Source organism: Myxocyprinus asiaticus, chromosome 30 (assembly GCF_019703515.2).
Source record: "Myxocyprinus asiaticus isolate MX2 ecotype Aquarium Trade chromosome 30, UBuf_Myxa_2, whole genome shotgun sequence".
Classification (NCBI taxonomy): domain Eukaryota; kingdom Metazoa; phylum Chordata; class Actinopteri; order Cypriniformes; family Catostomidae; genus Myxocyprinus; species Myxocyprinus asiaticus.
In genome coordinates, this window is record NC_059373.1 from 26127468 (window position 1) to 26151434 (window position 23967).

At 39.0% G+C, this 23967-nt stretch overlaps 1 protein-coding gene across 1 annotated transcript in view; it reads left to right on the forward strand.

Moving 5' to 3' along the window:
* The window catches only part of elp2 (elongator acetyltransferase complex subunit 2), a 36767-nt gene that overhangs the window by 11140 nt on the left and 1660 nt on the right, over positions 1-23967 (forward strand). The window contains exons 11-21 of the mRNA XM_051663356.1: positions 7564-7692; positions 7869-8018; positions 8344-8535; positions 9281-9350; positions 9472-9570; positions 11563-11620; positions 12952-13024; positions 14867-15056; positions 19261-19382; positions 19468-19610; positions 19694-19807. Coding sequence (XP_051519316.1) covers positions 7564-7692; positions 7869-8018; positions 8344-8535; positions 9281-9350; positions 9472-9570; positions 11563-11620; positions 12952-13024; positions 14867-15056; positions 19261-19382; positions 19468-19610; positions 19694-19807 — 1340 coding nt within the window. The remainder of the gene's footprint in view (positions 1-7563; positions 7693-7868; positions 8019-8343; positions 8536-9280; positions 9351-9471; positions 9571-11562; positions 11621-12951; positions 13025-14866; positions 15057-19260; positions 19383-19467; positions 19611-19693; positions 19808-23967) is intronic.

The window sequence follows — 23967 nt, forward strand, 5'->3', positions numbered from 1 at the left end:
ACTGCAGTACAGTCCATTGAAGAGACTGGATGTCTATCCCTCACAGCCTCGTTGTCATTCCTATTAAAAATCAAAGATGGCGTTAGCGTGAATAAGGTCTAAACCGCAAAACAAGTAGAGATTGACCTGCATAATTTTCCCTGGTTGATAGAGGTTTTTGTAGCAGTGTTTTGAATTGATCCCACTTATGTGTTTTGAGCAGTGGAATAGTTTGTGTCATTTGAAGTGATACTAACCGATTAAAATCAGTTCTCATTTATATCGATACTCATTACTAATTTACAGTACTTATTTATATCAGTTGACTCCGGTGTAAATACTGTACTCATTTATATCGGTTGACTCCTTTCTACTGGTATATTGTTATAACCAGTATAACGGCCACCCCTTGTACATAATACATTCTGCCAAAATAGTAAGAGTAGTATAGTAATATGCTATTTTGAACAGAGATATTTAGGTGTTTGATAATTTTCTCACTCAAGAAGACTTCTGCTTCAATTTCAGCTTTTTGGAGTTTCTAGATCAGATAGTACAGAAAATGAAAGGACAGGAAATTGATGGTCATAGAGAGAGAATTCACAGCATGGACAGGAAGTGCTCTGCAGAGCCAGCAGAAGCTCTTCTGCTGTGTTCCACTTTGGGTCACGCAGGGAACATCTGCCTATTCTCTGCCAACTCTGTCAAACTTAACTTGCACACAAAGAACTGCACAGAGAAGCTTGTTCTCTTCCATATGTCTCTGGGACTGTGAATGATTGGTGAGCTCCTTTCAGAAATGGGATAGCAGTACCTCGGTTAACCTCAAAGCAGGTCGGTTCTTCACTTCAGCCATAATAGGACAATTTGATTGGCGTTCCTGCAGCAGACAACAGGCATGGCTTTGTGGTTGATTAATATGAGTCACTAACTTTGATCTCGGCATACAGGCATAGGGCTGAAGGGCTCAGATCACTGCTCTGCATAAAGGCTCATGCTTCTGACACTTGGCGCATTGTCATACGACGGCTCACGTGCTTTGTTGTACTTCAACACATCCAATTAAAAATGAAAGGTCATGAGCTGCAGAAGAAAGAAGAACAAGGTAGTCTTCTGTTGTACTTGAATGCAGTAGGAGAAACCGTTAAATATCCTGTATTTTCCACACGGAATGTATCCTGAGTTGTAAAGGGCATACAATATGAGGTAGGTGTGAATGTGGGTATCAGATGTGGATGAGAGACTTTGAACTGACAGGTTCCTGCCTACAAAGGAAACGAATGTCTGTTATCATACACCCTTTTGGATTTCTACCTTCTGATCACCTATTTTCACTTAGCTTTAGTTACATTTCAGAGATACGTTACATGTCCTTATAAATGATCATTATTTTAAACTGTGCACTTGTAAAAAAAAAAAAACAAAAAAAAAAAACAACACTTAAACTGGTGTCTTTTTATGTTAAAATACTTTCTATCCCAGTTTAATGTACAGTCAAATACAAGTAAGCCATTCGTAGGTTGTTTCCCTGAAAAGTGTAAATATAGTGAATTTGTGGCAGTATCAATTACATCTAACATACAAAAAGTAGATTGCTCTGTTTGTTTTAGCATTCCGACCAGCCCAAGACTGCAAAATTGGCTCAATCAATGGTTTGAGTTTGATACGTTACTTTGTTTTCTAACTAATGGAATATGGGGGGAGTGTTTGGGAAACCTGTTTGAAGACGGTCATTTTTGCAGAAATCACCTTTAACAATTAACAATTAAAAGTTGACGGCACACAGAAAAGGTTGTAGCATAAGACCTAGACCATTGAAACTGTGCTAATTACTTATTCATAAACATGGCAGTTTATGTTATATACGATTGGGCTTCTTACTGACTGACTGCAACTGTCCCACTAAGCAGCAAATGACCAACATCACTGTGGCTAATTGATACGTCTAAAGTGAGAGACTTCTCCATAATGATTAGCCTAATTGATCAGATTTAGTGGAGTGCTGGCTTGCACTGGGGCAGCCAGGCAAACCGCTGAGTAAAGTGCACCCTGCTAATAAGTCATGTTGCCATTTAACGGTAGGGGGGACTGGAGGGACCATTTTGTAACTCTGTGAGCCTTGAGCCATTAGTGTTGTGCTAATGGTTTATTTTCCCTCATAGACCATAGGGAATATGGGTTACCATCCAGATCTTTAACCTCCAGAATATATGACCCCCACTTCACTCACAATTGGTGATGTAAATGGTTTAGTATTGAGCTGCTTTCAGTGTCAACCATCTCACCTTAGTTGGTGCACTGGTCAGCTTCAGCCACAGGAATTGGTGATCTTCCTCCTCCGTAGGAAGCATGAACCATGCAGGGGAAAACGTAAGTAAAGCATTAGGTGTCTAGTAGTGACTTCCTTTATCTTGTAAGTTAAAGTGCAAGTTAATGTTTTTATCCAGGTTTTATCCTTACTTAAAGTAGTTAGTTGGACCTATTGTACATGCAATCTCTCTGGAGTAGTACCTTCCTCAAGGGCAAAATGGTGATAGTTCATGGATTGCCCCTTGCTAGGTTCAAACCTACATTCTTTTGCATTTACTTATTTGGCAGATGTTTATCCCAAGAGACTTTGTGTATTCAAGGGCTGGGCGAGAAGGCCAAAAATATTTTGTCAGCTGCCTAACCTGTACATGACGTAATTGCTGTAGCCTAAAAGTCATTATGCCCACTGAAAAACTTTCTTGATCTACTTCAAGATCTTTTTCAATTAAAAACAAGAGAACAAAAAAAAAAAAAAAAAAAAAAATTATTTTCTAACATCTTTAAAAAAAAAAAAAAAATAAATAAAGCAGTACCAAGTATTCAAGTAAACTTTAATAATAATATGAAATGTGACAAAATTACTAGCTACTGGTCTTTACTGTTTAATTGTAATATACAGTTAATACTTTTTAAAACTACTAAAGTTATCCAGCCAAGAGCAGTGCGGTTTTCTCATTTTCTTGTTATTGTTGTTTGATTAATATTGATTAACAGCGGCAGCTATATTAGGTTACATTCACACTTCAAGTCTGACATTTTGAAATAGATCCGCTTTCTGTCCCGTTTATGTTCACTTCAGATATTACTGACTGTATTTACATTAATACCTCGCCAAGACGTGCATTTTAGCAGAATTTGATATGTATTTGACCATTTAGGCGCATAACAACATGAGCACGAGTGCTTTCAGAGCACACACGCATGTAAAGCGTACACACACAAGCCGCCTGTCCGTCAAACAGCTCCCTACAGAAGCGAGGGAATAAAGTCAATCTTTACGATTTTGAGATCGGCCAGTGGTTATCATGCGACTGCGATCAACGTGATGAGCACCCCATGTTTAGATGTAGAACATGGGCTAAATATCGAAAACTACTCAAAAGTTTATCATAGATATCCAGGATTCTTTTATTTTTTTTAGGAATATTGAGGTTTTTTTTTTATCTACTGTATTCAAGGTATACAGGTACCTAAATCTACAACTATGCTCTACAATTTGGGGTAAAGGAACTACAAGAGCCTTCAATCTTTTACCGACCCAGAACTTTAACCTCAAGACCACATTACCCAGATATCACGATGAAAGGGCAAACATGATCAAAGTTTGTCTGGTAATGACTGTTGTCTTGTAAGATAAAGTGCAACATAATCGAATTATTCATTTGGAAAATTCTTTTATACAAGGCAAATTAAAGTATAATTATTGAAGGGATAATTCTCCTGGAGCAACTTAGTGCATTGCTCAGGGCCACAATGATGGGTTTTGAACCTTTAAGTTATTAGCCCAGATCTTTAACCACCAATTCCTGGTTATGTGGTCTAGAATAGTATTGAGCTGCTCTTCCTCTCCAGGATCTCAGCATCAGTTTTGCATTGCTCACATTAAGCAACAGGAATCTCTCATTTTCCAGGTTCCCTTTCGTAGCATAAAGAAATGCATCCAAATCCATCCCAAACTCTGTCATTTGTGTTGCAACACACATCATGTCACCAATCCATATTGGTGTTCCTTCCATAAACGAGTGATTGCTCATTTTGCCCGTGAGAGTTGGCCGTGATATATACGAGTAGCCATGTGGACGGAATTCAAAATCAATCTGGTTAATGTTGCATCGCTCTTTCCAGAATGGCTCACAGAGATCTGTGCCATTCAGAGTGAAGGGCCCTCTTTATCACAGTCATTAGTTCCGCCATATTCACTCCGTGGGATACGCCTGTGAAGGGCATCTCAAATGTCTCTCTACTCGCAAACACAGGACCGTGAAAATGTCTATAGCCCCTATCATTTGATGGTTTGTGGATTTACTTTTAAACATGTTTCCCAACCAGTTTGGGTCTGTCTGAACCGCCATATAGGTTTTGTGGAAGGGCTGAAATGTCTGGCAGAGTTAGATTGCTGATTTGTCTGTGTACTGTTGTCATTTTGATGGAGAGCTTAATCCAGTCAGTTGATCTGGCAATATCTTTGAGACGTGCTCTACTGGGCATGACAAGAGACTGTGAATCATGGAGCGGAGACACCCCTGAATGTGAGGAATCACTGGTACTCTAATACAGGTACTGCAAATTTCTTCAAAGGTTGAAAGGAAACGCTGTTGTCATGAGGGTGACCATGATTTTACTAAGTAGGACGCCCTGAATTTAGGGTTCAATTTATGGTTATGCGTGGGCTTTGGATTGGGGTTAGGATTTGAACAAGATTTAGCACAGATTAAGCTAGGATGTCAGTCTGTAAATTTATGAAATTGCCTTAATCCAGAGGTACCCAAAATTTTCCTACGATGGGCCAAAAATCTAACTTGATTGAGGGCTGTGGGCCGGAAGGAAACGTGCATTATATCAAACTGTATTATATCAAAATATGAAAGGTGCCCTGGTTCCCCTCCTTTGATTTCATAATGTATACAAATATTACTCTGCAATTTGCTAAATGAATGCAGTGTAGAGCTGCTTCAATGGCATATATATATAATTTGTTCTTTTATTTTTTTCCTTGTGATATATGGCAAGGTGGGCCAAATCGAAGGTCATCATGGTCAGCGGCCCTGGTTTTATCGGGAAAGCAAAAACTGATTGGCACACCTAAATTTTGGCCCATTACCACAGCTTTGTGTTCCATATAAATTTTTTTTTGTAATTCCAATAATTCTTAGTGTGAAGTAAACTTTTTTTCTTGTGTTGCTGGATTTTTAGAATGAGCTGATTTTTGATGGTTATCAGCTTATTGTTTTGCATTTTTCATTCTTCTCAACCAATCAGATTTAGGGTTAAGTTTTGGTGAATGGTTAGGCTTAGGGCTGAGTTTATGAACAACATTTTTATCAACCTATCATTTTCCTCAGATTTTAAGGGTAGTTAATGGTTAAGGTTGGTTAGGTTTAGGGATAGGGATAATAAAAAGGACTATGTTTGTTTGACTAACAAGAACAAGAAAATATGTTCATCCAAGAGCACTTCCTACTTGACAAACTCACTGTCACCTTGTGATGATTGTCAAATATAATTTCAGGACGCCACAGTCTCTACTGCTGAAAACATGGTAACATAAATTAATTACTTACTTAATTATTTTTTTTTACTTGCTGTGTTTGTATTGGAAATGCAGATGTTAAGGCAAGAGCATCAGTCTTTGCTCACACGCTACCATAAATAAAAGTAGCGGCAGGTTATCGCTAATGGCATAATCATGACTAATTATCTTGTTTTAGCCTTTGTTACCACTTGCTCCGCAGCACAACTCACTTCCCCCATTACCATGAGACACTAGAGCAGCATTAAGCATGTTAGACACAGGCTAGACAGAGGGCAAGCCGCTGGTTTTTTCATGTTACAGTTTGTTGAGAAAATGATTATGGTGCTTTGGTATTCATAGCTCTGCCCAGTCAGGGGAGTTTACATGGATTCATTCTTCATGTAAATATTTTGTCTTAGCTTTGCTTGTCTGATTCTCATAATTGATTTAATGTGTGTGCTGTGATTACATTCAACATCACATTAATGCATTCGAAAGAAGCAAACACTATTTATTTCTCTGTTTATAGTCCCCTCTTTGCATAAATACTGCTTTTCCTTGTCTGCCAGATTAATTAGTGTCATGGGCACACGTTAGAGCTTTACTTAACTGAGATGGAGCACAGCTGTAGACTCTCAACTCAGATTGCTCAGGACCATGTCTGCTAATTAGTGGCCTTCTTGACCAGCAGGGTTATCGGGGCAGTGTCACCACTAGCATCCAGAAAGACCTCTCATATCTAACACTCACTATCTACTAGAACGTGATGGAGAGTGATTTTTTTTTTTTTTTTTTTTTTTTGTATAAAGCTGCTCTTTGGCCATTGTTATAATATTCATTTTTAAACTAAAATGATAAAGTAAAAAAACAGCCTCACCAAGTAGCTTCCTCTCAGACTGAAGCAGTTTGAGAAATATAGATGTTATTTTGTTACTTTGGGTTTGACGCGAATGCTTAGCGTACACATACAGTCGAATGCTCAGCCTTTCAAAGTATACTCCATTGACTGTGCGCGCATACACAGGCGATTGACGCATGCGCGCTATGACTGCTGTGAGATACTGGACTATTTCTCTTAAGGAGTTTAGACCTATAAAGGTGTATTTATACAAATGCAGGTATTTCCTAAGCTCCTCAGACACATGCTCTTGACGTGCACATCCTCCGTTGTTGTTTCTGCCTTCTGTCTCTTGTTGTTTAGCAGTGATTACATCTTGCACTTAGTGAAAGCAACGGCTCAATTATGAGTGCTGCCACCTTGTGGACCCACTAATTAGTGCAAATAATTCTGATAAAACAAATAAAACTGTGCGTTCAGAGTACGCATGGTTAGAAAATTTAAGGTTTACGTGTTCAGTGCTCGAGCACTCTGTTGATGAAGTTTACACCACGCGTCCTCTACAAAGACGCCTAGCTTTCGCGACTAGCCCGAAGTATATTTTAAGCTTAAGATGAGTAAGGGACATTTCACAATGTCTGTCTGCACTGTTATTCAAATTTTTTTTTTTTTTTTTTTTTATGTAAACGTGCTAGATGGACATCTTAGTTGTACAGGGTCTCACTGTTTTTCCAGCTTCTTGTGGTGGAGCACCACTTTTTTTTTTTTTATATGCTGTGTCAAGTAAAAAAACTTTTCTCTAGACACCAGCATTTTGTTCTGTTCATTGCTCTGCATCTAGGTTTTTTTTTTTTTTCTTTCACAATAACGTGGTCAGTCTAAACGGCCCCTAACAAATACTGTTGTCAATCTCTGTCTTTATAAATGTGAACATTATATTTAGCTGTTAATGTCATCAACACACATTGACACAATTATGTATTGTTTTCCTTTTTTTTTTTTTTTTTTTTTTGACTGCCCTATTAATTTTATGTTTGGTTGTAATTTCTGTTTTTATAAACGAAGCAAAATTTTAATCCTTCCAAATACCATCTAGAACCTGCTTAAGTGGCCCCTGGTGTACACATACCCCTGGTTGGGAATCTCTACTGTACAATACAGATATTTTGAATATTTATTTACTTTTTTACCTCTTGGTCTATAGGTACGTGTTGGTGAAGTCGGAGGAAACACCTTGGGTTTTTATGGCTGTCAGATGAGTCCAGACGGCTCTATGATTCTGGCTCATGCCTTCCACGGAGCACTGCATCTCTGGCACCGTGACGACGACCAGGTCAGACATAACTTGTATCATCCATCAATAACCCAAAGCACAATCATTGTATTGATTATACAGACATTACTTGCTATGATCTTAATCTAATACTAAAAGAATTAAAGTACACAATGATGATGTATACTAAATGTGTATAATTAATATGGACATTTGTGTGTGTGTGTGTTGCACAGGGAGAGTGGAGGCCCGGTGTGGTTGTTTCAGGTCACTTTAACGCAGTGCAGGACCTGAGTTGGGACCCAGAAGGAGAGTTTATCGTCAGTGTTGGATCAGACCAAACCACCAGACTCTTCACACCCTGGAAGAGAAAAGGATGCGCAAAGGTTTAAACAGATAACAATATTATCAAAAAACCTTTTGAGTTTTAATGGATCATACATTGTCAATTGATTTAAATAATGGTCCTGGTGCAAATCTGACAATTTACATTTTTTAGTTGGCATAATTAAAGACCCCATGACATGAAAATTACGGCTGTGACGTTAACTAAAGTTTTTTGGCTATTTAAAAAAAAAAAAAAAAATGGACAAGCCTTTCCATATTTCCCATCCAAACTTTGCAATATCTCAATACAGGAAAGAAAAACTGAGCTCGACAAGCGATTTCACGTGGTCTTTAAAGGTTGATCTGTGCTGTATCATTCTGCAGATGACCTGGCACGAGATCTCCAGGCCACAGATTCACGGCTATGACATGCAGTGTCTGACTATGGTTGGTCGTTTCCAGTTTGTGTCTGGTGCTGATGAGAAGGTCCTGCGGGTGTTCAGAGCTCCAAGGAATTTCGTAGAGAACTTTGCTAACATATCATGCACCTCTCTGGAGAAACTGCAGGCCTGTAACGTAAGTACTCGGAACCATCTTATCTTCAAACTTTAATTAGCTATGCCAAATGGAAACTAACTTTTAATTACTCTACGCTCTGTCTTTGATCAGGGAGAGATTTAAAGATGAATCTCATATTCTTACATTATCCTTGTATATATGCACATTTGTAGTTAAAAGTGAGTTTCATTTTCAATCACATGGTAAATGAGACTACATAAAAAGGGTACACTTAAGTGGTGTTGGTGTCCCATTACATTTTTCTTTTTTTTTCTTTTTTTAAGAATTAGAGGCACAAATCCAATGGTTATTTTGTTTGCGAGAACTATTAGTTATGTTATGTTAGATATGTGATCTCAACTCTAGTTGTTATAATTTTGACATTTTTGTTGAATTGATATTCAGTTCTTTGTTGTACATTTTATAGTTTGTTTGTTTTTTTTTTTTAAACTTCCCTATGTTATGCTTAATGTTTTTTCCTATAAACATAACTTCAAACGAATCAGGGTTTTAATCTGTATTGTTCATGTGTCAAATTGTGTAACAGGGTTGCAAAAATTGCAAACATATAAAATGTCATATGTAATTTTTAGTTTCACCTCGTCAGGTTGACGCCTCCTTTCACTGATTATTTTGTAAAGAAAGAAAAAAAAAAAGATTCAGCCCCTTTTTTGTACCCTGTTTGTAGAAAGGGCCTTTTTATATAGAAATGTTTTGTATGGAGAGAGGTTTTACAGTGTGTCTCTGTCCCCCGGGTGTCCAGGATATAGCTGACCTCCCAGAGGGAGCCAGCACGCCCGCCCTCGGCCTGTCTAACAAGGCTGTGTTTCAAGGTATCCACCTCTGAATTCTTTGACCTGTAGCACATTGACCACAGGAGAATTTCCATTGTGCTGATCTGAGGAGTGGCAAGGTAATTACCAACCTTTACAGGTGTGTTTGATGTATTTACAGGTGACCTTGCATCTCAGAGCACTCAACAGGATAGTGATGGTTTCAGTGGCATGTCTGACCAGTACAAAGAGTCCTACTTTCAACCTCTCAGTCTCACTGGTATTTATGTGTACAGTTTTCATTTTGTATGTGAACAGACTTATTTTTGTTTTTTTTTCGCATCAGTGATTCTGAACTGGTGAGTTGTGACCCAAAAATCAATTGCATGTCTGTTCTATTATGGTCGCAGACAGCAGTTAAAAATCATGGTAAATTAAAAACGGGAACACTTTACAATAATGTTCCATTCGTTAGCATTAGTTAATGCATTAGGTATCATGCACAAAGTATTTTCTGCAGCATTTATTAATCTTAGTTAATGTTAGTTATTAAAGATACAGTTGTTCATTGTTAGTTCATGTTAGTTCATAGTGCATTAACTAATGTTAACAAATACAACTTTTGATTTAAAAAAAATGTATTGGTATATGTTGAAATTAACTTGAACCAAGATTAATAAATGCTGTAGAAGTATTTTTAATTGTTAGTTCATGTTAACTAATGTTGTGAACTAATGTTAACAAATGGAACCTTATTGTAAAGTGTTACCTTAAACAATCAAATTAAAAGCAACTAAGCATTTGCAAATCAATTGAAAATATAACACAGACTATTTTAAATATGGGTTGACTTAAAAAAAAAAAAAAAAAATTGATATAAAATATGGGTCCAAAAGCAAAACCAGTTGAGAACCACTCAGCCTCATATTTTCTCATCCCTAAATGAAACATTACATAAAAAACAAACTGTGGTTGGTCATTTTAAATGTCAGTCAAAAGTGCCTTCACTTTTGCCTTGTAAGTGGCAAAGTCCCTTTCAAGTCAGTCCACCTGACGGCCCTCTTTGGAACACTCTCGGGCAAGCTGGGCAGCTATTTTCAATGTAAACAAGCAGCAGAAATGTAAAGCTCCAATCTGCTTAAATAGGGAAAGACTGTAATCTCCAAAATGGTTGGTCAGGATTATGATCAAAGAACATATTTCAAATCTGACAACAATGGTATCATAAATTGTGCTTCTTTAGCTCATATCACGCTAAATAAAAGGCTATTTTTCAGGATGGTTTGGCTAATGCACATGCGCGTTCTCTAGTTGTCTGAAAGGCGGTCTGTATCTGAAAAGTGATTGGCTCTTTAACTTGTACGGCGGGACTTTCTTTTCTACATCCGTTGGCTGTTCCAGTTTATCCCATTCATTTTAATAGAAGTGACCCGTCTCTGGCTTAATAGTCTCTGTAAGTGGGTGGTTCTTTGGGCAGTCCAGATCAGACCAGAATATTCACAATAGGTAAAACAATCTTGCTTTTGAGACTTACCATGATTCTATCAGTGAAACACTACAAGCTGACAAGTCCTAAATTGCTCCTTGAAAACACAGTGATATCGCACATTTGTGACAAGCGGTTATTGAAGACTGTTTTCTCTGGGTTATTCATGTATCTGGGGCATGAATCAGAGATGCTGGAGACAAATGTTATTACAGCAAAAGGGGGGTGGAGGTAGTGTGTGTGTGTGCTCTTGGCAAACAGTGGCAAACGTTGTCAATGTGATTGAAAAAGCTCCTTAATCTGGAATCATAATTAGAAAGAAGGCTTATATAATTGCAAAGTTAAAATATTGATGACTCTGGGCCACAGGGAGCGCAATGAGGCGGACACAGGGTTGTTAATGGAATAATACCTCTCCCTCCATCTCGTGTCTTCTGCCGGAGCAAAGAGGGAAATAATTCAAATAAAACTGCAAGCCAGGAATTAATTAATTAAAAAAATGTCTGGTCTCCAGTCTGTTTCAATTGGGCCATATGTTGCACAAGTGTGAGACAATATTATTTCACTCTGCACAAAGAGAGCTAACTTTGATATATACAGCACGTCATAAAGCTAACGGCATTTAAACATTTAAAATAGAGCTGCTGTTATTTGAGGAAATTGCTCGACTGTGTATCCGTTGCAAAATTAAAAGTTTAGCTTTTTGAAAAATGCAGTCTGAAGGAGTCTGCTCATTTCTCATAATAATTATGTTTATGTTGTATGACTGTCTGTGTGTGTTGTCAGACCCCCCGACAGAGGACGATCTCTTGCAGAACACACTGTGGCCAGAGGTACAAAAGCTGTGAGTTTCCCATTTATTCTTGTTTGTGTTCGTCTGCCCACATTGGCTGTGCTGCAGTAAGCACTAATGCTGCTCTGCATTAGTGCTTAACCAGCACGTGTGGAATAAATAATGCAGCGTGATAAGCATTTAGAATTCACAACAAAAAACATTCCTCCATATGCCTAGTCTATCCATTCATGTTTTATTTGCTAGTATTTCACCACAAATCACACTCAATTCACACTTTGTCCATTGCCTCAAAACCAAATTCAATGCAAATAAATAATAAATAAAAAAAACAAATAAATTCTCGTTTTATTTTTACCACTTATGAGTATGTTTATGCATTTTACCACTCCCTGACACTTTGCCATAGTCGTTGCTTTCGTTTGGCTAGCTAGACTGCTCTGATCGTTGCTCAGTACTGTACATAGAACAGGCAATTTTGCCACATCTTTGAAAAAACCTGCGTCCTTTTACTTACTCACGTGTGATGTGGGCCTTAAAAACAGCCTATGTTAGACATACAGTAGGCCTATATCTTGTCTTTTCATATATCTTGTAAACAATTCAATATTATTAAAATACTCAAAAATGACCCTATTTGATTGAGCTTTATTACAAAAATAATTAACTTTTTCACACATTCAGTTTTTTTCTTCTTGTAACCCTCAAAATAGCCGCGACCCCCAAGTTGGGAACCACTGTGTTAGAGAATTGGATGCTTAGTAGTATTTTGCTGAGTTTGATTGGAAGAATAGGCATACTATTTAAGCAGTAAGGTATGAAAGCAACGCTGCATTGACCAGTCAGCATCCAGGACAAAACATTCCAGTGTATAATCAAAATTAATTTTGCTGAATAATTATTACACATTAACAGAATAGTTTGAGAGATCCAGATAATATATTCACATTCCTTTAGGCATTCAATATCAATTAAAATGTACTCAATTCTTTTTCTACAATATTAGTTTATTCTCTCTGCCTCATAATAATTCAAAGTCATTTGATTTGGCACACAGGCAGCACTATGTAAACTAATAATTTACATACACAGCTGTAAGTAGCTGAAGGCTTTGACAGCCAGGCTTCTCAAGCTATTCATCCAGTGCTGGAAATTACTAAGCGGATCTGCTAATTGCTGCCAAAACGCACAGCTTTCTTCCACTCCTATAAGCACAGGAGAGAGTGCACGGCGGCCCTGACACACAAAGGATCCGTCGTGTTTGAATCACCGCACTGACTGTCTCCCTGAACCTGTCATGTTGCTCAGGCTGTATTTGTGAGCAAGCACTGACAGAGCCCTCATTAACATACCCTCTCCTCTCCGCGGCTCTGTCTCCACAGGTACGGTCACGGCTTTGAGATGTTTTGCCTGGCGTCAGATTCTGCGAGGACGGTGGTGGCCTCTGCGTGTAAGGTACAGGCACATGGGTGACCAGATGGTCATTAGTGTCATACAAATTTAGCCACATTATATCCAAACAGGACACCCACATAAACCATGCATGCATGACTTGCACTAATTCAAGATTTAGAAGTGAGTAATCTCTGTACCACTAGTGTCACAAAAAGGAATTGAATAAAATGTTAACGCTTGTGTTAAACTGAACCATTCATGTCTAAGTTAACCTTTTTCTACTCTTGTACTATTACAATGTAATGAGCCATCTATAGTATTAAGATCACATTGAACTCTTATGACTATGGTTGGTAGCTACCCTATGTGCACCCAGGGCACTGACACATTTTCTGAGACAGTGAAGGGAGATCATTGGTTTGTGTCCTAGTCTGGCCCCATGGTTCTGCCAAACCCACGATGATCGTGCACAAAGCCCTTCGGATTGAAAGCATATTTTGTGTGTCACCTGTCATTGTTCACGCTCAAGTGGAGGTTGTGAGGTTGATTCAGTGGGGCTGAAGGGGGGCTGCTGCTGGGATCCTGCAGGCTCGCATGGCTTTGCTATGGACATGAGGTTTATCCTCTAACACTGCTTTATGAGGGGGTCTTTATGATCGATGTTCAGAAAAAGCATTGCTGGACATTTTGAACTTTAGTTAGTATTTGACCTAGATGTTCAAATAGATTTACATATCTGCATTTGGCAGATGCTTTTACCTAAAGGGACTTGTAGTGCATTTAACGTACATTTTTTTTTAATCAGGACGTGTTCCCTGGGATTCAAACCCACAGTCTTGACATCCCAAGCACCATGCTCTTCCAGATTAGCTACAGGAACAACTTATGGGTGATGTGGCCTAGTGATTTAAAGATTAGTTCACATCCCATTAAAAGTAATAGCACTAAGTGTGCTGTAAGTCACTAAAGTATGTGCCAAATGATAATTGTAATTGAAATGAGTCCATTGTAATTTTTTTTTTTTCCAACAGCTATTCATTATTCAGTAGCTTTTCCTGTCCTAATGAATGACAGTGCGAATATGTAGCCAATAATAACAGAGCTCATTTAGATATTGGAGTCTTAAGAGTAATTAATAGAAAAACAGCTTTTTAAAGGGTCAAGTTACTACTTATTTTAAGCAAAGAAACCTTGACAAACATAAGTAGAATTCATAGGGGAAAAAGGCTGGAAAAAGTAGCATATAATCAGTTTAACTTGGTATGTTGCAAAAAAATAAAATAAAATTCTCTCATCCTTTACTCACCCTCATGAAATCTCAAACTCGGATGACTTTCTTCTGCAGAACACAAACAATGAGTTTTCGATGGAGATATGTTTTTTAACAAATGATGTTTTTAACAAATGTTCAATGGGGTCCAACACTTTCAAGCTCCAAAAATGGCAAAGGCAGCATGCTTCGAGCACCAGGAAGTGTAATCGAGCTTCAAATCATTATCGTGCCCAATGAGTCACATTTTGGTCTGTTTCTCACCAAATATCGATTAGATTGCTTCAGAAGACATGGATTAAACCAATCGAGTCATATGGATTACCTCTATACTGCCTTTATGTGCTTTTTGGAGCTTGGGAGTGTTGGACCCCATTGACTTGCATTGTAGGGACAAAAACACCTCATATCTCCATCAAAATGTATTTGTTCGTGTTTTGCAGAAGAAAGTAAGTCATACGAGTTTGAGACGGCATAAGGGTGAGTAAATGATGAGAGAATTTTAAGCTTTAGAGAAATAGTAGTAGAAAAAGCCAGTGAGCTTTGTTAAAGAGAGACTATGAGTAAAGTGCTGCCATATTGTAAGCAGAACTGAACTCCATTTGACGTGGTTCATGTGTCATATTTTCCAGGCCTCTAAAGCAGAGCATGCTGCCATCCTGCTGTGGAACACTACCTTGTGGAAACCGCTCCAGTCACTGCCCTGTCACAGTTTGACCGTCACTCAGATGGCATTCTCCCCGAACGGACATCTTCTGCTCGCTGTGTCTCGGGACCGCACCTGGTCACTATGGAGACGAGGAAACCCTGGCACAGATTCAGGTGAGCACACCTCCCATCTTCTGCCCTTATCAGCTCATTACCCACAATTAATCTTCAACCAAGACAAGGTGTCAGGCTGATTAGCATGGTCCAGTTAGCCCCTGCTGGTAGAAGCCATGACTACACCATTCTACATTCTCCATTGACGGGCTTTCAAAAGTAGCTGTGCAAGTAAAATGACAGATATTTTATTACTAAAATAGATGTTTTCCCAGTGCATATTTTTTTGGAGGGCTTTTCACTCATTTTCATCTAGAGCACACACAACTAAATTACTGTTGACTCAAGGTAACCAGAGGAGTGTTTGTTTTTCTTTCTCTATTTTCTGACTTGTCCGAGGCATTGCAGGCCGCAGAGGGCTGATGCACGCCGCAGTCCATTCTGGTTGAGGTTGGTATTACTCACAGTCTGTATGCTAGAGACGTGGAGAGTTACCAGTGTCACAGCTGATCAGAGAACGAGCCAGTGTGGTGGTCGAAAGGTGTCTGGTGTGGAGAAATCTCTATCACAAAGACAAGCTCCCTCCCCTGCTGCCCCCTCTCCACCGCCTCCAATCCATTTGTCTCGCTCGCTCTCTTTTTGTGTTTCTGGCTAATGAGTTGAGACTTGCCAGTCGGCGGCTGACCAGCCACAGCTGCCTGGACTTTAATTAGTGGAGGCACGTGCGTGTTGGTGTGCACAGGGCATGCGTGTGGAGATGGTGCCACCTGGTGTGATGACCTGGTTAGCAGTGAGGTTCTGACAATGGAGATCTGGGGCCGGTTGCACTATTCTTAGTTAGTTAGTTGTCTAAAATTTTGGTCTGAATTTGAGTCAGTTGCATAAAAACATACTAATTTAAGACCAAAATGTAAGACAGCAAAGCCCTAGGCTAACTTTTGTTTACAGTCTCTGTTGCCATGGAAAATAACTGTCAGCTGAGCTGGTGGGGGCTTCGGTTGAGGGCTGAAAGAGGCTTGAGTTGAGACTTTGTAGAAGACTTTGACTTCTACGATTGTAACAAAATGTTTTTGTTTTTTTTATTATTTGGGTTAAAATCACTACATTTTGTTCATTAGAAACTATTTTGAAGCATTGTATTCTTCTAATAAGCAAATATTTTTAGCGAAGGAAAGCGATGTGTTGCCCGCAATGCAAATTAGACTGTCTTAGTAAAGACAGCTGTGTGCTTGTTTTATGCAACAGGCTTTATCTGGTCTTTAGTCAGACTAATTGCTAGACACAGTCTTAAAGGAATATTCCGGGTTAATACACGTTAAGCTCAATCGACAGCATTTGTGGCATAATGTTGATTACCACAAAAATTAATTTCAACTCACCCCTCCTTTAAAAAAAAAAAAAAAAAAAGTAAAAATCGAGGTTACACTGAGGCACTTCCAATGGAAGTGAATGTGGCCATTTTTTGGAGGGTTTAAAGGCACTTAAATTAATTCTTTTGTTAAAACTCATTTATTATTTGAGCTGTAAAGTTATTTAAATTGTCATTTTAGGGTTTGTTGACATTACATCGTCATGGCAAGGAAGTTGTTAAATTGGCTGTAACTTCACACAGAAAAGGTTAGTAATTGATATCACTCTAAAATCATGTTAACATTCATACTGTTTATGTCTTGTGACTATACTTTTGAAAAAGTGAGTATTTTAACATTTAAAAATTTGCCCCCATTCACTTCCATTGTAAGTACCTCACTGTAATGCTTTTTTACAGAAAAGGAGGGGCAAGCCAAAATAATTTTTTGTGGTAATCAATGTTATTCCACAAATGCTGTCAATTGAGCTTAACTTGGAATATTCAAGTTAATGGCTATGTTTATGCAACCGGTCCCTGAAGCTGCACTGTGGGTGTCAACAAATTCAGAGTCTAGCAAAATAAGAAGGATCAATCGAGAATAACTTTAGTATAGCCATAAAGTTACAATTGATCCATTTATCGCAATATGTTATAAATGAAAATGTTAAGCTGAAGCGTGTAATTTCTGGGCCTCAAGTGCCACCAAACTGAATTGCTTTCAAACAGGTTTCCTGAACATGCTCCCCATTCTACCAAACGGACAGCCCCGTCCAAACTCTCACCACTTGTCGAGCCAATGTTGCTGTGTCTGGCTGGATGGGATGCTCAAGCAAACAGAGCAATGTTTTGATAGTGCCACAGAGCCCGTGTTTATACTTTTTAGGGAAAATAACCTATGAATGTCTTGCTAATAATTGTCTCTGCTTGTTAAGCTAGTTTAGGAGACCTTACTGTATTTTATCATCAAAAAATTACTGCACGAGTGCACAACTAATCGAGCAGTTGACTATGGCACTTTTCCACTGCACGTTACGATTTGACTCGACTCTGCTCAATTTACTTTTCTGAGCTTGCTTTTCCACTGCAGTTTAGTGCCACCTCAACGTGGGTGGAATTATATGCTGATCGTCATAGTTGCGCCGCCTCTACTGCCGTGACATCATCTTAAACGCGACACAAATATTACTGACCATAAACAATAACACGGCCGCTAGCTGTTAGCTACTAGCTCATTGTGCTGCATAAAGCAGTTGTTGCATGGTGATTTTACACAAGTGTAACAGTTAAATTGGCCTGGTTGTTTTAGAAGCAAGCTTTCCAGTAGCTGGTCAACTAAATAAAGTGAAGCTTTCAAGCAGAATATAGAGTTAACGTAACAAAACGTTCCATCCTCCATCGTGGACTCCAACAATGCCAAGTCCAGGGCACTCTCCCTCCCATTGCTCGCCGGTCTATTGCCATAGATAGCGTCCATTTGGTCGAACCACTTCCACTTTCTTCTGTTTGAACCACTCCGGCTGTTGTGGTCCTTGATGGTTCTGTAGTCACCTTAAGTTTTTTTTTTTTTTTTTTACTTTTCCCTACACTGTTGGTAGGTCCGGTGGTAGCCGTGTGCGGCCAACAGCTGAGACACTTCCTGAAAGACTTTTTCGTTTAGCGTCGTTTCGTTCGTCCCTAACGAGAGGAACGTCTGCACCTCGTTTATTGACCACGGCGTGGTTTTGCGTACAGCCATTTCCTTTTACATTTCGAAAGTCACGTGAACAAATGATATTGCTGTCGCTGTTGCTAACTTTAAAACAAGCGGGTTGATGTCCTGTGTCGCAAATCCAGTGACACTGGTAGTGACGATTCTCTCTGACCAATCAGTGATCTGCAGGGTTTTGACGTCACATTTAGTATCGGCTCGGCTCGCTTGGAGCCTTGACTGAGGTTGTACTAAAAAAAAGTATCAGGTACCAGGTACTATCCACAGTGGAAAACCCCCAAAAAGCGAGCAGAGTCGAGTCGAGCTGTACTGTGCAGTGGAAAAGCCCCATAATCGAGCAATCGACTAATCGAGTACTCTTTCTGCAGCAACTTGACGACTATTAAAAACACTACTCGAATATCACCAATTGATTTTCTTTTGCACATTTGCCTTGTGTAGGCAATGTTGAATTTGACTGCACTTCCCTTTGAATCTCTCACCAGCTCAACTCAGCTCAACCTGTAACTCGTCTTCTAGTTACAGTTGAGTCCACTGGTGGGCACTGTGGATATGTCATCATGGTGTTGGTAGAGATGATGTGCTTTCAGGCAAAGCCAAGTGGGTCAATACTTGCAGTATTTTGATTTGTATTGAATTGTACTCTGTTTGTATTTGGTTCTTGTTGGAGTAATGCATAGCAATGTATGAGGATCCTTTTATGGTGGAAAGAATGTCCGAAGTGGTACGAGAAACTCAGAAGCTTATCACAGCAGTACTTGTTTGAAATCTCTGAACACCAGTAGAGTGCTTTTTCCTAAACACCCAACTTTCATCACTTGCTTTTCTTTTGTAAATTAAACTAAATATACATTTCACATTTTCTTTTTGTCAAGAGTAATTGATTACTTGTTTTCGTGGGTTAGAGTTCTCGACCACAGAATTACTCAGTAATGCCCATCACTACAAATTACACACTTTGCTCTTGAGTGCAAATTGTTATACATAGTAGGAAGTTAAATATGTGTTTTGTGTCACATCTGTTTCTATATGGTGTATTTTTGCATGGTTGGTACAATCCTTAAAAAAATCTGGATACAGCATCAAAGCCATCCATTTTGTAACAATAAATTAAAAGCTAATACAGTGTTTTATGCCTTTTTGTGATCGGTAATATTTCTCACACATTTCACAATACATATACTTTTTTTTTTTTTTTGATCCAGAGCCCAGTTTTTCTCTCTATGCAAACACTAGTAAGGAGACAGCGGTTCACACACGCATCATCTGGTCATGTGACTGGAGCTCTGACAGCAAGTACTTTGTTACATCAAGTCGAGACAAGAAGGTATCTCACAGTTTAATGCAACAATCCACCTCTCCTGCAGTCTGAACTTTGACATTTGATGAGCTTTTTGTATGTTTGTTTGTAGGTGATAATTTGGGGCCATTGTGGCTCTGCAGACTGTGTTGGTGAGTGTGTGGGGGCCAATGTGAGTCCCTGCTCCTCTGTCTTGGATGTTGGAGATTCATCTACTGCTGTGTCGATCTGCCCAGTGTTGTGTTCAGACCAGAGGTACCAAAACTCTTACCCATGGTCCTTATGTGATGAAATCATAAGTGATGTGACATTGAAATATTTTGTTTGATTTTGTGTAGTTATTTATTAGCTGTGGGTCTTGAGAATGGGCGGATTTTACTGTATAAATGGAGGCCATCTGAGGATCTATCTTCTGGGTTAGACTGGAGCAAATGTTGGGAAACGGATGGCTGGTATCCTTTTTTCTTGATAATATTCTACTCTTCTCTCCAACACTGCATTTTACTCTTGAAATGGTCAATTGAAACTGTAATTGAATTGCATATCTCATGGTGTACCCGTAACCAGGGTTCCCACAGGTCCTTAAAAAGTCTTAAAATGTCTATCAGTTTTGAAAATTAAAGGCCAAAAAAAGCTTAATTACTAAAATGGTACAAAAAATTCTTAATTCTCATTTTCAGAGACTATAATCTCCTGTCTTACAGTCCCCAAATTTAAGGTAGATTCAGGACTGCAGATATAATTGAAATAAAATCAAAATGACATGAGTGTGATTATTTAACCACAAAAGGCAAGATACGGCATGACTGTTCACACGTATTGCAGCATGCGAGGAGTTGCTTGTTCATTTATAAGTCAACATAAAATCAAAATCGACTATTTACTTAACAGTCTTTCTTACTTAATGAATCATTTACAATAAAACCATTATTCCAGACAAAAAGTTTGGATCAAATTTGCCTTGTAAAAACTCTCTGAAACAATGTTCCTTTTCAGCTGATGTCATCAAGCCTGCTTATTTTTCAACATCTTCCCTCGAATCAACTGTTATACAGAGACAACTTTTCAAGAAGGTCCAGTCAATAAAATCCCACCATACATTATTTGTTTCACTCAAAAACGTTTCATTTTGCATGTATAATGTGTTGCGGACTTATTTTGAAAATTTCAGCTAATTTGATAATGCTTTGAACTACCAATGAAAATGTAATACTTTCAGGTCCTTTTAACACATTTTACTGTATTTTTAATTCCTTTCTGTGGAATTCTGCAGATTTCTCCCCGACAATCAGCGCAGAAAATATGACAAGTGTACAGATTTTGTGTGGGCCCATGGATTGCTTTACTGTTGTACAAACTGAAAACAATTTGCAATTTGTAAATGGCTGAATGATCTCACAGAACGTTTAAATGCTGCACAAGCCCCTCAGTCTTGCTCTCTTACCATCTCAGAAAGTGACACATTCTCAAGTTAAACAAGTCATATCTACTCCCAAAAACCTGTGGTGGTGCTGTAATTGACAACAAAAGTGCAGCATGTTTGTGAGCTGGCCCACGCTGCTTGGGAGAAGCTTCAGGTTGATACAGGGCTCCCGTGGGCAGGTTCCGCATTGATCCGTGAAGAGAGAGAATTAGGTGTTAGTGAGAGGCCAAGTCGTGTTGTGCATTCTGTTTTTACCGAGCCCTCGATCCTGCTATCACACTCTCTCCCACACACACTTACCATTAGTTCTTGCCCAGAAGTCGCTCATCTTAAGGGAGTAGTTCAACCAAGTATCCTTTATCATTTACTCATCCTGATGTCATTCCAAACACGTATGCGTTTGTCCATGGAACCATACCAAAAGAGAGTTTTGGAAGAATTTTTTTATGCAGCTCTTGCCAAACAACAACATTTCATAGTTTCCAGGGGCTGTTATGTTCTGAAAAAGCACTGTAGAAGTTGTCCATAAAACTTATATTCCAAGTCTTCTTCAAGCATTATGATAGGTTACACGTTGAATAGACAAAATTGAATTATTCACTGATAATCTTGCCCTCTCCCTAAATAATTTATTTTATTTAATTTTTTTTAATTTTTTTTTTATTTTTTTTAAATGGAGCGTTGTGCTGTTTTACTACATACGTGAGAACTAAAGCTGCTTTGCCATCAATAACATTTTTTGCATCTGGTCAATGAAATGGGTTAAATTTATCAGTGAATAATGACATATTTCACTCAATTCATAACACAAAGCAGTCTTACAGCTTAAAAAGACTTGAAATATAGCTCATGAGTCAAATGGACTTTTGTGTTTAATTTTCTCTTTTTTTTGGGGGGGGGAGATTGACAGCTGTGCTGTCGTATGGAAAAGAGCTACGTAACGTTAACAGCAAATGGGTTTGTAATGACATGAGGGAACATAATGACAACATTGAGGGCTGTCAATCGATTACAATTTTTAATTGAATTAATTACGATTAATTTATTGAATGAATCGCATCTATAAATATTTGCTAAGAAAGCCCTTCCAATGGCAAACATACTATATATAATGATAAAATAATTGTAGATTAAATATATATTATAAAAATAATAATTTAGATAATTAAAATGCATTACATAGCATTATATTACTGTGGCAGACATGTAACATATTGATAAGACAATACAAAAAAGGTGCTTTTGAAGGCAATATATTGTTTATTTCCATATTATTTAACATGAGGCTATCACTGGCCTGCAGTCCACAGCAATCCATTATGCAACTGGTCAATCGGTCTGAGATATAAGGGCTTGACTTAAAACATGTCAGTGTACACATGTGTCAGACAGGCGCTTTTGGAGCATCTTACTTTGGTTACGTTGCATCATAAATGCTACGTGTTGCCAATACAGCAGGAGTTTCCCTACTGAAAACAGGTGGTACTTTAAGTAGAGATGTAAATTTTGTAAAATTCTTTTAACCGAGTAACTGCTAGTATTAACTGGTTATTAACCAGTTAACCAATATGCCATGAATCAAACAAGTGGCCAAAAAGTCATGACAATATGTTTTGTCAGCAAGTCTGTATTGGCTGAAACCAGACAGGCTCACATGACAGATGTACGTATTTAGCAATAGTTATTTCATTCACATTTGAATGAACAACTGTATATTTCCTTCTTATATTTACAATCATATTTATCAACACTTTTAATGGATCGCTTGCACGCCCTGTTAACCTATGAGGTGATAACTTTTGGCAGTTTAATAATGGAAGAATAAAAACTGCCAGCCTACCCACAAGTTGTGTTGCTGGGCAATCCTTATAATTTTTGTTGGTCTTCAACATATACACATGGGCAGCGGTCAGTATGGTACTGTGTCGGTTGACGGGAAGCCGGGAGACTGTAACCCACTTCAAACGCACTGAAGTCCCGCCGCGTATCACACTCCAGTCTCCCGACCCGTACAGTATAAGCGGGGGCTATAAACATGCTTTTAGATGTCGAGGCTAGCAGATGTTTGTTTTTTAAATGGTACCACATTGTACCATTGCTACAACTAAACTTTAACGTCCTATTTTACAATTGCCACCGGAACAGGTCTTCATGGATGAAACAGTACTATAGCACATGCTTTATACACTGATGAGCCAAAACATTATGACCACCTGCCTAATATGCTCTTGGTCCTCAGCGTGCCGCTCAAACAGTGCCGACCCACCGAGGTATGAAATCTACAAGAACCCTGAAGGTGTTCTACAGTATCTGGCACCAAGACACGGCAGATTCTTGAAGTCCTGTAAGTTGCGAGGTGGAGCTACCATGGATTGGATCTGGGGAATTTGGAGGCCGGGGTAACACCTTGAACTCTTCATCATGTTCCTCAAACCGTTCCCAATCAATGTGTGCAGTGTAGCAGGATGCATTATCCTGCTGAAAGAGGCCACTGCCATCAGGGAATACCATTGTCATGAAGGGTTGTACCTGGGCTGCAACGATGTTTAGGTAGGTGGCACGTGTCAAATTGACGTCCACATGAATGGTAGGACCCAGGGTTTCCCAGCAGAACATTGCCCAGAGCATCACACTCCCTCCACCGGCTTGTCGTCTTCTCACAGTGCATCCTGGTGCCATCAATTGCCCAGGTATACGGCGCACATGTACACGGCTGTCCAAGTGATGTAAAAAAAAAAAAAAAAAAAAAACGGGACTCATCGGACCAGGCGAACTTCTTCCACTGCTCCAAGTTCAAGGTCCGATACTCGCATGCCCATTGTAGGCATTTTCGATGGTGGACAGGGGTCATTACGGGCACTCTGACTAGTCTGCGGCTACGCAGCCCCATATGCAGCAAGGATGCGATGCACTGTGTGTTCTGACACATTCCTCCCGTAACCATCATTTAAATTTTCTGTGACTTGTGTCACAGTAGACCTTCTGTCAGTTCGGACCAGACGGGATAGTCTTCGTTGCCCTCACGTATCAGTGAGCCTTGGGCGCCCAACACCCTGTCGCTGGTTTGTGGTTTGTCCCTCCTCGGACCACTGTCGGTAGGTACTCGCCACTGCTGACTTGGAGCACCCCACAAGCCTTTCAGAGGTCGTCTGGCCATAACAATTTGACCCTTGTCAAAGTCACTCAGGT